Source organism: Emys orbicularis, chromosome 9 (genome assembly GCF_028017835.1).
Source record: "Emys orbicularis isolate rEmyOrb1 chromosome 9, rEmyOrb1.hap1, whole genome shotgun sequence".
Taxonomy (NCBI): domain Eukaryota; kingdom Metazoa; phylum Chordata; order Testudines; family Emydidae; genus Emys; species Emys orbicularis.
In genome coordinates this window covers 58,206,011-58,220,598 of record NC_088691.1, presented here as the reverse complement: position 1 = coordinate 58,220,598, position 14,588 = coordinate 58,206,011, and the positions used below count along the sequence as shown (strand labels likewise).

The window sequence follows — 14,588 nt, the reverse complement described above, 5'->3', positions numbered from 1 at the left end:
CTCCATGCTAGAAGCACTTCTATAGAGCAGGAAAATGGCTCTTTCAAAAGAGTTCTGTGTGTTATAGGCTCAATCCCGTGCAACCCTGAGTCACATTGAGTAGTATTTATAGGGAGCTGTCAGTGTAAGGGTGCAGAATCAGTCCTTAATAACAGCCCGAATCAGTGTGTGTTCATGCATATTGGGGAGCACTGTGCTGTTTCCTTATGAGAAAGGAAGGCTGGGAGACACCCAGGTGCAGTTACCAAAGGAGACACAAAAGGAAGTGCACTAGCTCACAACTTATCTAAGGCAACAAGACAGCAGACAATAACCATGTTACAGAAGAAATGGTTCTTCCCTTCTGCAAAGCCCTGTATGGCTTACCAGCCTGAACTGTCCAGGAGCGATGCAGTTTCTCCCATAATAGCAGAATAGGATGGCTATTACTGTGAGTATACTAATGCTAGAAGACTGAAGTTATGTCCTATGTTGCTAGGAGGAAGGAATTGGAGGGGCATGTCCCTGTTAGAATGGAGGACACCATAGTAGATCTGAAGAGGTTTTCAGACTGCTTTTTCATGTATTAATTGAGGGCCGTGTCCAGGTTGAAATCCAGGAAAACGCTGCAACGTTTATAATCCATATTGAATTTGTCCATTGGGTCTAGGACAGGAGAGCTTAAAATGTTAGCTAGCGTGTGCTCATTCGTGCTTCCCCTGTGGCAGTACTTCACCAGCGTGGCTTACTGAAGAATGGGTGTGATCAGAGGATTAATTGGCAGGACCAGTGTTAAAAGGGGTTTTGGTCTGGGATATGAAATGGAGGCTGTTTGGCACAGGTATGAATTGCAGGCTTCTACCCTCAGGCAGGGAGGCGGGGATTCCTCTGCTTGTTCACAGCATTCATTAGCAGCTGTACGTAGGATGTCAACAGGTCATCCATTTTGTAACCCTGCAGGAGAGAGAAACTTTAACCTAGTCTCTTGAAAAGAACTCTAGAAGGTGCCAGCTGGCAACATGAGTTGTTATTCCCCAAGCTGTGTGCCCTCTGTACCTGTTCCTTATGTCTACCTCCTCTCCCAGTTCCTAACGTCGTTCAGATAATTCTTTTCCATGGCTCCAGTTGGTGTGTTCTCAGATACTACAGTAGCGCTATTAAAAGCAGTGCTGCGTACACTGCAAGAAGCCATGTGGTCCCTGGTCTAGTGATCAAACAGGGTTGGTTTGTAGTGGTTCAGCAAACTAATGTTTTACACTGTGGGCTGCCATCTTGTGTTTCAGAATCTCAGCTTTCATATACAAGTCACTAGTGCTTATGTTTGCAAAGGTAACCTTAACAATACGAGCCCTTATAAACCCATGCAGTGATGCCTGCCTGAGTCTTGCAGACAGCCTGAAACAAGACTTCTGGGAGAAATGGGACTCCCCATTCATTTAAATGGATCATTGACTCTGAAATCTAATGACAAGGTGTCAGTACTGCTAACCATTTCGCTGCTGATCAAAGCATGCCAGAAAAGGAAGATCATATTTAAAACTCCATGAAATTTTTGTATTTTTTTTTTTTTAAATAAATTACTTTTCAGGATTTTTGTGTTATGACACTTTCAACAGGAGGGTTAGAAGGCCCTAGGGAGGGGTCACAACACCACTCACTCAAATTTGACCCAACTGCCCTCCCTGGTCACAATGGAGGGTTGACTAGGCCAAACCTGAGCTGCACTGCAACTCCGTGCACCAGGTCACAATGCCTGGAGAAGAGAGCTTGGCCCAGCCCCCTGGGACAGGAGCCATCACTGTGGGATGAGGGGTTTTTTATATATTGATTTTCATTTTATTTTGTATTTGTGAAAAGTACGGGGCTGTAATTGTATTACAAAGATCTAGGTGAGTGGAGTCTCATTTTGGTGTCTCAGGGAGGGGAAGCTTGGTTTGCTGGCAGAACGGGGGCAAGTGCTACTTTTTTCCTTTCACTTTGGCTTCAACCCATCACTCACTCCTCCACTGCAGCTGGTGCCATAGAGCACCAATCTGCTTCTGACCTGCGAGACAGTTTGTCAGTTAAGCTGGAAGAACAATTACTGCTTTTGCAGGGAGTCGGAAGAAAGCTCTTGTCACCTCCATCAAGCCTAAAGCCAGTCATGGCAGGAAGCAGTGTGCTTGTGACAAAGGGCTAGGTATAAAGGCCTGAGTCAGCACTCTTCACAGCAGCCCCTATCAGGCAAAGCAGATTGGAGCTGACTATGCAAGGCTGTGCCTAATTTGTGGGTGGAGAAGGGCAGAAAGGCCAATTAGCCATTAGCCAAAAGCCCCCAAATAGGCACAGGAGGGAAGCCGGCAGTAAGAGGGAGTGAGAGATTGCTCTCCTCTGCTTGGGAACGGTCTTGGGCATCCTGTGATGATGGTGGGATGCAACTGTAAATAAACTGCCCAGGGTGTTGAACCAGCAAAAGGGTCTCTGTGTAATCTGTGGACTGAACAGTGTATCCTTCCTTTTCTGGCTGTTTTCATGTACATCAGCATCCTTACACCAGGTATCTGTGATGCTTATAGACATAAGAAGAAAGGGAAAACTGAGGAGGAGAACATGTATGGGACAGTGAGGCTCCTCACCAGAGATGTCTCGCACAGAATCCGGCTTCCCCGCACCAGGTTCCCAATTGTCATGTGGAAGTATGTACTGCCACTGCTCCAGTTCGAGATTTTATTAAAGGGGTAAACTGTTAAGATGTCCTGCAGGCAGAAAGAGACATAAATAACCAAACAGTGCAACAGTTCGGAAGGAAAACAGATTGTGCCGGGTTAGAGAAAGCACTCCAGTAAGGCAAGTGTATCCTTTCACCTCCTAGTGCCTTCTGTCAGGGACTGGCACACAGCTGTTGAATTCAGCTCATGCCCCAAATGGCAGCACAGCATAATCCTCCCTGCCTGCACAGAGCAGCTGATCCCTGCGGTTTTGGGTTTCTGGAAGGCTGTTGTTCACTGTTAGCCTTTCCCATGCCGTGCTGCTGGTTACGTTAGTAGCCATTAAGCCATTGGATACACCAGTGCCTTTATTTTTTGTAAAAAGCAACATGGTGACATTCACAATAAGAATTTATAGGGTATGTTTTACACTGCGGCTGGTCCAGGTCAGCTGAATTGGGCTCGGGCTGTGGGGCTATAAAGTTGCTGTGAAGATGTTTGGGCTTGGGCTGCAGCCCAGGCTCTGGGACCCTTCCCCTACGTGGGGGTCTCCGAGCCTTTGCTCCAGCCCAAGCATCTACAATGCAATTTTATAGCCCTGCAGCCCAAATCACCTGAGCGGGGCCAGCCACAGGTCTATTGCAGTGCAGACATGTCCCTGTTCTGCAGGCTTGACAGAGCCAACTACACTGACAGGCCTACAGTCTGATTACTGTCTCTTTCCATCCTATGTATTTGCTGTCCTGTAGACAACTCCGCTTTCCTGCCACTAATTCCCTAAAGCTGGTTCCCTACTATCTGTTCCATCCAGTTGGCCATACTCCTTCAGCTGGGGATTGCTCCTTCCTCATCACATATCCTTCTTGCCACCATGCCCCTTTACAGCTGCCATCAGGTCTTTCCTTTCCCGGGCAGAGATTGCTTGTAGCAATTGCCTGAATTATTTTGGAACAGCAGCTCTAATCCCAAGCGGTGATTTTGGGCACCACCCATCCTTCAGTTTCCCAGAACAAGAATAGGGGCTCTGTTTGTCTCCTCCTAAGATCCAAGTGGAAGGTCCTATCCCTTGTTCCTTAATGGGCCTGGCCAATGAGGGGATCCTTCGTTAGAGCTGCCAAGCTGAGGTAGCCTGCATTTCCCAGAGAGCCAGACTGCAGCGGCCCCCAGGCGCTGGAGAAGTGACTCTTACCTTGGTCTTGGGGTGTATTAGCGAGACTCCTTGCTTGTTGACTGCAATCAGTATGATGTCTGGGAAACTTGGCTCGGAGGTTTGCTGGTGATCAGGAACAAAATAAGCAAGTGTTTGTGAGGAGGCGAATGAAGATTTCTATTAATCGCAGAGAGACCTTCAACTTTCCCCAATGTTGTTTACTGTCACTATCTAATTTGATAGTGACAGTAAACTGTAAACACTGTAAAACAGTAAACACTGAGGCAACAAGCTCAGAAAGTGCCATGTAACCATTACCAAGGGTGACTGTTCTGAGACCATACCGAAGACTTGCACAATGGCTGTTTAAAGGCAGATCTAGTTTGCTAGCTCTGGGCTATCCGGCAGTAGTTCTCTCACTTTGGTTTGCAGCACACCCTTCCTGGTACTGCACAAACCAAAATGTGTTGAGGGCCAAGCCGTGGGGGATGATGGGAGGTTGGAAGGGGACTGTGGCGTGAAAAGGTTAGTAGTGTGCACTGCTGCTGGGGAAGAAAGGAGTAGATGGCATCTGCATTAGGTTGAGGGCAGCAGGACCCAGAACACTGCATTCAGGTTAGGGAGGCACCTACATGATCAAGGGGCTCCAAAGAATATATAATGCAGCAGTCGATCCCAGTCACCGAACACATCCCGTTGTGCTCCTCTCTGCACTGGTTCCTACCAACCAAGAATTCAGTCCCCATGGGGAGTGGCCCTGGATACCTGAGGGGGCACCTCTCCCTGTGCCACCATGGCCCCCTAAGACAATTATGTTTCACTGGAACAAGAAGAGTGGTGAACAGGACAGAGGAGTTTCATGAGCCAGAGCTCTCCCAGGAGCTGGAACTAGACCACTGACTCGCTCCCACAAGAGGGCAGGGACCACGAACCTCACCACGGGGAAGGAAATGAGTTTTGCTTTCCCTCACTAATGTGTTCCCACAGTCTCTCCCCCTCTCTTGCAGGCGGCAAGAGGGGTGGGGGCTGGAATAGCTTCCCATTTGGCAGATGAGCGCACCCCACCTGGTGCTCCCCTGGCAGAACCATTAGTGCACGCGGAATGAGAAGCCGCCTAGACACACCTTCACTTCGAAGAAGGCTGACCCAAACGTGGGCCACCGGTAGATCAGCTTCAAGAAGGCAACCTTGGCCTCGTCCACTGTTTTGCCCTCGTGTTTGCTGTAGGCGCCGATGATATTCTGTATAGAAAAGGGACACGTGCACCCCCGTAAGTGAGAGAGTGGGGGCAGGCTTTCCCCCACCCAGGGTTTGTCCTGCAGATATGCACTCACCCATCACACTGCAGGATCAGTCACGTGGCCACATCACCCCAAGGCAGCAAGGGGCACCTATGCCTGCAAGAATGGGGGAGCCCCGGGGTCTCCTGCAGCTGCCACGAGGAAGGAAGGTGGAAATCTCCCAGCAGCTGCCCTTACCCAGGTTTCTGCCCTGGACTCCAGCAATGGGAACTGAAGATCCTCCCAGACCAGCAGCTCCCCACCAGGCCTGAGTGAAGGTCACCTGGCCCAGCAGCTTCCCTGGCTGGGCCTCTAGGCAGCACAGTGGAAAACTCCACCCAGGGCTCCCAGATCTCCTCCTCCCCTGCGCCTGGGGCAGAGAAAGTGAAGCTCATGTAGGAAGGGGGAGCTCCTAGCAGTTCCTGTCTATCCTCTCTCCAGGGGGCTGGATGAGACCCTGCAGAAGCAGGTGCCCCAGAGGGGGTGGCTGAGTCAGGGTGGGAGTCAAACACAGGGGAACTGTTGCCTCCACAAGCAAGTCTCACCTGTCCTATACAAATGGGTAGGACAAGCTGTGCCCTGGCACCTCTTGTCAATGCATACACCCTCTGATTCCCTGCCAAGCAGCCATCCAACCCTTCTCTCTGCCTGGTGGGGCTGAGGGGTCTTTGTCCTGTTTGTTATGAATTGCGCAGAGGTGTGTATACTGCCTCTGGCTGCTACATGATAACTGGCTACCCATGAAAGGCTGGTTATGTGAACCGGCTTTGATGTGGATGAAGTTAACTCTCAAATCCAATGACATTTCCTAACTGAGTGTCCGTCTGTCCGTCCATCCAGCCATGGTGGACACAGAAAATGGAGAGGTCTGGGGTCACAGGTGCCAACTTTTGTTGGCGTCGGTGGGTGCTCCCGCCCCCTGCCCCGACTCCGCCCCCTCCCTGCCCCTATTGGATCCCTCCCCAAATCCCTGCCCTGGCTCCACCTCTTCCCCAAGCGTGCCACGTTCCTCCTCCTTCTCTTCCACCCCCCCCACCCCCAGGCTTGCCACGCGAAACACCTGTTTCGCGGTGCAAGTGCTGGGATAGAGGGGGGAGAAGCAGGACGCGGTGGCCCGCTCAGGGGAGGAGATGGAGTGGAGGCAGAGGTGAGCTGCCGGTGGGTGCTCCGCACCCACCAATTTTTCCCTGTGGGTGCTCCAGCCCCAGAGCACCCACGGAGTCGGCGCCTATGTCTGGGGTGGTCTCTGAGAGGACTGCACAGCTCAGTTTAGCAGCTCTGGGGACACAGGCACATGTCAGAGGATTATTTAGAGGATGCAAAATATGGCTATAAACAGGAACAGGCTACGGCTGCACTTTGAGCTGGCAGCCTGACTCCCAGCTTGAGGAGCCATCCTCGCACTAGCTCTCCGCGAGCTGGGCATGTAAAAGAGTAGCCGCGGCAGTGTGAGGAGCAGGACCGGCTGGCTGCCTCAAGCACAGGTGTAGCGGCTTTTACCTTCTTCCACTCCTCCGGAGCCATCGCTCGGATCAGATTGTCTGCCACCAACTCCTTCAGCATCTTGGGGATGGCTGCCTGCTGCGATCGGTCCTTGTCAAAACGGACCTTATAAATCAGCCCTGCTATCTGGACAGCTTCCTCTTTGGAGCACTTGTGATATCCTCGCAGATACTTGGGCAGCTCCTGGAAGGCATAAGCAGTGAATCTGTGCAGAATGGTCTGGAGCCAATACGGGCCAAGCCAGGCAGAGACTGTGAAATGGAGATGCAGGCCTCACAGATCAAGCCCCCGGAAAAGGCCAGCCCTGAAGGGTAAATTTATATTGACAGATGCCAAATTGATTATTATGTGTTTTAAAATCTGTGTGTGCCCCTGGAGCTATGATGGTGGCTGCCCTGTCTGAGATGGAGAAATAAATACTCCGGCAGGATCGGTTTCTCCACTATATCGCCCTGATCACACTGCATGACATGAGTTCCCTTACTGGCCATTCCCTAGAGACGTAGTTACCTGGTGGTAATGAAAGATGGAGTCAGCCTTCAGGTCTTTCCCGGGAGTTACAGTCAGCCATAGCTTCCTCATGAAGTACACCTGGTAAGTCACAGCCACAGCAACCCCTATGGGAACAACAACATTGTCAGTGCTCCCCAGGTCATCCTCTAAGGAACTGTAGCCCTTTTGGGTCAATGCTTCTGTCCCCTGAGGCCAGTTCTGATGGGTCCACATAGCTCAGGGCTACTGTACTTTGTAGGTTTGATTTATTTTTAGAAATAATGTTAAAGATACTGGCAAATGAAGCCTGCACTATTGTTACTGTCAGTCGCTGTAGGTTTACAACGGGAGCGAGCTGATGCAATGGAGGGAAGGGAATGACGGTCCCACGTGTACACTGCTTCGTGGAGTGGCAAGAAATGGCAGAGCTCCTTGGCTGTGTGTATTATGTCCAGATCCTAACCCATCACAGTGAGCAATTCCTGCCACCTCTCCTACCAAGCATTCACTGGCAGCTGCCTTTGTGAGAGGAGATGCTGATTTTAGGTGCCTGTATTTGACCCCTCTGGCCTGATGTTCCGAGTGCTAGCAGGCACATCTCCTGGTAACTCCAAGTCGACAGGCTTGCCTGCTCAGCGCTTCAGACAATGGGACTCCAGATATCTCCAAATGAGCAACTGAGAGTCAGTGGCCACATTTGGCAATTTTGACCCCAGTTCTTTGGAGAAATTAGCAAGAAAAGTGGGTGGAATTTGAGGTCAACCCAAATTTAGAACTACAAGCTTAAGTGTGGGAGGGGGAGAATTATAATCAGATTTAACCCCATAAGTGCTTTCCCTAAACAATACAACAAGATAACATGGGCTCAGATATTAAACTAGCTGCCAGAATAATCCACATAACAAGCTGCTAATGAAGCAAGGAACTGAATTATATTGAGAGCCTGTGTAATATTTGATGTGTGTACCTGGTGACATTGGGTCTGGCAATGCACAAGTCCCAGACTGTAACTTGCAATCATCAGATCCACGAGTCAGCACGTTACAGATGCAGAAACTCAAAGGTATCAAAGTCAGCCACCGCTACCCATATACAGACCAGTTCCAGTGTCTTTAACAACCCTGTCCTGGCCGCCCCAGGTCAACTGGTTCCTAGTACCATGGCAAACGACACCAATGATGCACATGAACACCATGCCAGAAATGGGTTTTACCAGCCCACCAATCAGACTTTCACAAAGGATGAATAGATCCTGCTTTTCACCCACTGCTCTGCTACAGATTAACACAGCCACCAAGAGTAGATCCCTTTCCTTACCATCTTTCCCTGGCTTGTTCTTCCGAGTCCAGTCAGTAACCTGCCGTAAGGAGTCAAAGAAGTAGTCGGCCTCATTCTGACTGATCACCTGCAAGATGCAGAGCAATGGGAGGAAGGAAATTGCATCACCCAGAGACGGTGAAGGTCAGTATGGCCTGAACTGTCCCTGCCAACAGTACAGACAGCGAAAGCACAGGCATGGAGGGGAAGGATCAGAGGCAAAGGGAAATGAGAGGAGAGATTGGGGGGGAGGGGGAGTAGGGGGAAGGCTAATGGAAGTGTCCTTCTCTCATTGGAGTTTTACTCTGTTTATTCTTTTCTTCCCTCCTCCCTGGCTGCTTGCCCTTAACACAGATGGAAGCTGCCTTCCCTGTTCTCCGCCAGCTCCTGCTGCTGCAATATTGGCAGACACAGGGCTCCTCTCCCCTGGAGCTCAGCGCTTTGCAGACTATCTATTGCTCCTGGTGCACAAAGATCAAATGGCACCAGAAGGAGAGGGAAGACCTGCTGGACTGCCAGCACCAACAGCCTGGCTTCAGCTTGAGCCAGAGAAGCTTTTGGGGGATGAACTAATTCAAGGGCGGTATTGAGCACCCACCATCACTATGGAAGCCAACTGGAGTTACAGGCCAACATCTTGCAGGGTCCGACCCTACGCATGAAAAAGATCTGACCACAGCAGTGTGCAGTAAGTGATCTTTCTCCTCCCGATACAGGAGTGTGGCCCTCAATGTTCTCCCCTGCTGTTCCCAACTACTCATCTTCACATAGGGATGTTACCCACAGGTCCTAAACCACCTTGCACCTTCATGGAGTCATGGAAACATAGGGCTGGAAGGGACCTCGGAAGGCCTTCAAGGACTAAGTAAACCTAGACCATCCCTGATAGGTGTTTGTCCAACCTGTTCTTAAACCTCCAGTGATGGGGGGATTCCACAATCTCCCTTGGAAACCTATTCTAGTGCTTAACTATCCTTATAGTTAGAGAGTTTTCCCTAATATCTAACCTAAATCTCCCTTGCTGCAGAGTAAACCCATTACTACTACTACTACCTTCAGTGGACATGGAGAACAACTGATCACCATCCTCTGTATAACAGCCCTTAACATATTTGACTTATCAGCTCCCCCCTCCATTCTCTTCTCTCCAGACTAAATATGTCCAGTCTTTTTAGCTTTTCCTCATAGGTCAGGCCACGCTCCATCCTAGCGCACCTGAGCGGAGTTACCTTGTCTGCGATCTTGACAAAGAGGCTGAATCCTTCCCAGGAGCTCAGCTGCAGTTTGGAGGCAATGGTCTGACACAGGTTCCGGATTCTGGTGTTTGTTCCCACCTCAAACACCTAAAACATAACAGAGGCCCTGATGGAATGCACTAGGAAGAAAGGGGTGCTTAGAGGCAACGGATTCAGCTGCGCTGACAACTCTGAACTCTCTGTGGGTCTAGGTCAGTGGTGGGCAACCTACGGCCCGCGGGCCGTCAGGGTAATCCGCTGGCGGGCCGTGAGACGCTTTCTTTACATTGACCATCCGCAGGCACGGCCCCCCCTCCCCCCACAACTCCCAGTGGCCGCGGATTGCTGTTCCCGGCCAATGGGAGCAGCGGATTACCCTGACGGGCTGCGTGCAGCCCGTGGGCCGCAGGTTGCCCACCACTGGTCAAGGTAGATCTTATGAACCAAATGAAGAGTCCGATTCAGCCACTGTTCTGCACACAGCAGCACCATACTCCATTGAAATGTGGCCCAACATGAATGTCAAGGGTGGGAAAAAGAGGGAGTTCTCACCTGCTCTGTATTGTTAGGGAAGCAAACCTTGTGCGAGATCTTGGTGATGTTCTGCTGGATGGCCTCCACCTCCACGTTATGGGGAGCCCACTTCCGAGAGCCACTCCTGGAAAACAACAACCCAAGGCACTTCAGAGCTGGGCATTCACTCATCCCCCTGGGGATTTGCAGAGGGAGATTAAACTGAAGCAGAGACCCCAGCACTCTGGCTTTGGGAAAGGAGAGTTTCCCACTGCACCTCTGGCCCTAAAGCATGTTAAATATATTAACAGAGCAAGGATGTGCGGGTTGATTGGAGCATGCATTAAAAAGCCATTCTACTCTGTGAAGTGGCTAGATAAAAATGGCATTTGTGTGTATTTGGCATCCTAGCTTCTGTCTTTAATAGCTAACGTAATTTTTTCCTCCTGTTTGCGAGACAATGGTGAGAGAGCTAGATTCTATTCTGCTTCACGCATCATCAAAAGAATTTAACTGAGATTCCAATGCAGAATCTTTAATACAGCTAACGATGCACATGCCACTAAGCCCCCAGCTTGGAAGGGCTGTTAGAAGCATTATGTTTTTACCTATCAACTGAGCAGGGTTGGTGTGGAAGTGTATTCCACAATGCCAATTTCACAGTCACACTGCAGGTAGAGCTACACTTTAAGGTAAGGGGAGCTGGGTCTGACTCAGTCCAGACCTCAACAGAGGCACAGAAGGGACAAAGCTAGCCCATTATTTTAGGGTGCTGCTATTTTCTCTGTTTCCTGCACTTTGTGGAGTAGCTCAGGTAGAGGGGAGAAGTGGGGCAGACCCGGCTTGCTGTGGCCAGCCAGATCAATGAGGAGACATGGGATGGGGGGACCCACAGTGACTAAGAGAAGAATTTGGCCTGGCCTCTGACCCAGCGAACGGAGTTATTTTGGTGTTTTTAAAACCTCATTTCTTCTAATTTAGTAAAATGTGAATTTCAGTTAAGGAGGGGAAAACTGAACCTAACATTTGCTTAACAGCACGGCTGTTGATACGAGCCAGCCATCTGTGCCCGTTCAGCTCACCAGGATTCAGTCATTCTCGCCTGGCTTAGGGTCAGATAGCAGCAGCACGGGCCACTTCTCCCTGCATCCTGATCTAGGGACCTAAGGGATGGGGAAAGAGGTGCCATGGTTCAGGGTCCCAAAAAGAGGACACTGCTGGAGCGGGAGGGAGAGAGGGGGTGCTGGAGAGGGTATTTGGGGAGTGCTGGAGGGGTATATGTGAGTACTGGGAAGGGCATCTAGGGGGGTGCTGGAGCGGTTACATGTGAGTACTGGGAGGGGTACCTGGGGGGTGCTGGAGGAGGTATTTGGGGAGTGCTGGAGCGGTTCTGTATGAGTACTGGGAGCGGTACCTGGGGAGGTGCTGGAGGGGTTGTGTGTGAGTACTGGGAGCGGTACCTGGGGAGGTGCTGGAGGGGATGTGTGTGAGTACTGGGAGCGGTACCTGGGGAGGTGCTGGAGGGGTTGTGTGTGAGTACTGGGAGCGGTACCTGGGGAGGTGCTGGAGGGGATGTGTGTGAGTACTGGGAGCGGTACCTGGGGAGGTGCTGGAGGGGTTGTGTGTGAGTACTGGGAGCGGTACCTGGGGAGGTGCTGGAGGGGATGTGTGTGAGTACTGGGAGCGGTACCTGGGGAGGTGCTGGAGGGGATGTGTGTGAGTACTGGGAGCGGTACCTGGGGAGGTGCTGGAGGGGTTGTGTGTGAGTACTGGGAGCGGTACCTGGGGAGGTGCTGGAGGGGTTGTGTGTGAGTACTGGGAGCGGTACCTGGGGAGGTGCTGGAGGGGTTGTGTGTGAGTACTGGGAGCGGTACCTGGGGAGGTGCTGGAGGGGTTATGTGTGAGTACTGGGAGCGGTACCTGGGGAGGTGCTGGAGGGGTTATGTGTGAGTACTGGGAGCGGTACCTGGGGAGGTGCTGGAGGGGTTGTGTGTGAGTACTGGGAGGGGGTATCTGGGGCCTCTCTCAAGGTGGCAGGGCAGCGGGGCAGCGTCGCCATCTGTCATGGTGGCAGGGCAGCTGGTGCAGACCCAGGGACGCAGCACCAGCCATCAGTTAGCACCTCCCTGCTGAGAGCTGGAGCCTGGGTGGATGGGATCTGGCAGCTGCAAGGGACACTCAGTTGCGGATGAAGGGGAGGGACCTATCAGGATTGACCAGGTCTGCTCCCCAAAACACCTGGATATTACCTCTTATTTGAAAAATCCGTCAGGACCGAGTGTGGAGGATCGAACAAGAGGCAATGTTTGGGAAAACCTGGACGTATGGTAACCCTAGGTGGGGAGGAAAGGTACCCCGAGCACCTGCTGGGACGCCGGCCCTGGTTTTCCCCACCCAGGAGCCATGGCAAGAAGATGCTGCCCTGGAGCACCAGAGATAGTCCCAGAAGCCCAGCTTGGCTCCCCTTCCCCAGAGTTTAGGGGAGTCTTAGGAAGCTCACCTTCCCCATGGGCTGGTGGGAGAAGAATCAGCACTGACCGAGCAGGAGAAGAAACAGCCTCTGAAACATACACACTCTGGTACCCCCCTCCCACTCTCTGGGCAACTTAATGGAGGCCATCTTCATTTAATAAAAAGCTGCCTTTCCCAGCTAAAGAAACTCCGTCTAGCTGAGCAGTGCCCCGTGGAAGGATGGCACTCTCTGGGGGGAGGCAGGAGACTTTCAGTCCCCTCAGAAGACAAGGCAATGAATAGCTTTCCCGCCCTGGTGTTGGTCAGGCAATTTAAAGGCAAATTCACTTTGCAGTGACGTTTCCCCTAATTGTACAATGCCACCCACTGAGAGCGGGCAAAGCAGCCACGTTAGCATTCCAACCGAGTCTGGGCCAGGGAAGGCAGGGGGAAGGGACTAGACACGGGGCCCACTCCTAGAGACGGGGGGAAGACGAGCTGGAAGATCTGCAGGGAGAAACGGCCAGGAAGAAAGTCTCTTTGGAACAAATAGCTGTAACAACCAGGGTCAGGATGAACTGGGGCTGGAGAGTGTGAGGAGCTCACACCAGCCAGGAAAGGGGGAAGCTGTCTGACACTGGCAGGCCAGGCACCAGCTCTTGCCCAGGCTGCAGCCGTTCACTAAGAACTAACAAACTCATAGCTGGAGACCAGCCTTGTTCACCTATATGTTAGTTTTGCTCAAAATAGGTATTAGTCTTATAAGAATGTAGTTAGTGTTCAGACTTTATGAAATGCTTGTAAGTTGCAGCATGCATTAATCTCACTTGCAATGTCAGTATTCTGTATTATAGGGAAATGTGTTATAACTTTGAAAAGATTTGCTCTGAGCTTGTGAACCCCTTTCTCCCTGCTGCCCAGCTAGAAGGACTGTCAAAATCAGATGGGCCATCCAGGAGCATGCACTACAAAGGGTTGGTTAATGGCCCTATCACACCTGGGAAATGCTACGTGCAGGGAAGCTCATCCTGTGGACTTGGGAGCTGAATGAAGGAAATAAAGTCACGAGAAAATTTTCCATCTTTTTGGCTGTTTGAATACTGACAGGGCCAGAGACTCTAAACTGAAGCCAGAGCTCCCCAAGGGCTGCGTCTTGGGTCCGCCCTGAAAGATGCTTTGAATTGACAGGTTAGTACAACTCTGGCCCGCTTAGGATTTAGACAGTAACTCATTGGTGTGTATATGTTTGCTTGCTTTAACCTGTAAATAACTCATTTCTTTTTCCTAGTTAATAACCCTTTAGCTAGTTTATTACAGGATTGGCTACAGGCGTTCTCTTTGGTGTAGGATCTAGGTGCCAGTTGATCTGAGGTCAGTGACTGGTCTCTTGGGACTGGAAACAAACTGAATGTGGTGTGATTTTTTTTTTTGGTGTAAGTGACCATTTATCACGAAGTCAAATTTGTCTGGGTGGCAAGATAGACTGGAGAGTCTCAGGGGCCTGTTTGTGACTCCTTGGTAAGACTGTTATAGTGACCTAGGAGTTCACATTTGTTACTGGCTTGGTGTAATCTAATTATAGAACATCACATCAGATTGGGGTGTCTGACCTGCTTTAGACAGTCTGCCCTCAGGCAGGCACTCACAGTCATGAGCCACTCCAGACAGTGTGACAAGCAAACTTACATATGTTCATATGGCATGGAATACAGACGTGTCAAGCCACAGATCTGATTGACCCTGATGCCACAGCACCAGCTCGCTGCAGTGACAGGTCAGGTAACTCAGAACAGCTCTGGAGGAAACCAGTGAGACCTTCCCCCTCAGCTCACGTGATCCCACCAGCCACTTCAGTTTCTGTGACAGCCCTCCTCACGTTCATGACACCAACCAAAAGAGGATTTCAGTCCCTCCCGCTTGTTGTATCTGGGCTTTGCTCTCAGCTCCTGTGGTTTTTCTGATGCGCTGAGACGCAGAGGAG

The 14,588-nt window shown here is 51.0% G+C and overlaps 1 protein-coding gene across 1 annotated transcript in view; it reads right to left on the bottom strand.

Moving 5' to 3' along the window:
- Positions 1-843: 843 nt before the first annotated feature.
- The window catches only part of MYO7B (myosin VIIB), a 91,061-nt gene continuing 77,316 nt past the window's right edge, over positions 844-14,588 (bottom strand). Inside the window, exons 40-48 of the mRNA XM_065410298.1 lie at positions 10,196-10,301; positions 9,638-9,751; positions 8,409-8,496; positions 7,110-7,216; positions 6,597-6,782; positions 4,941-5,057; positions 3,856-3,939; positions 2,595-2,714; positions 844-933 (exon numbers count right to left, since the gene is read on the bottom strand). Coding sequence (XP_065266370.1) covers positions 844-933; positions 2,595-2,714; positions 3,856-3,939; positions 4,941-5,057; positions 6,597-6,782; positions 7,110-7,216; positions 8,409-8,496; positions 9,638-9,751; positions 10,196-10,301 — 1,012 coding nt within the window. The remainder of the gene's footprint in view (positions 934-2,594; positions 2,715-3,855; positions 3,940-4,940; positions 5,058-6,596; positions 6,783-7,109; positions 7,217-8,408; positions 8,497-9,637; positions 9,752-10,195; positions 10,302-14,588) is intronic.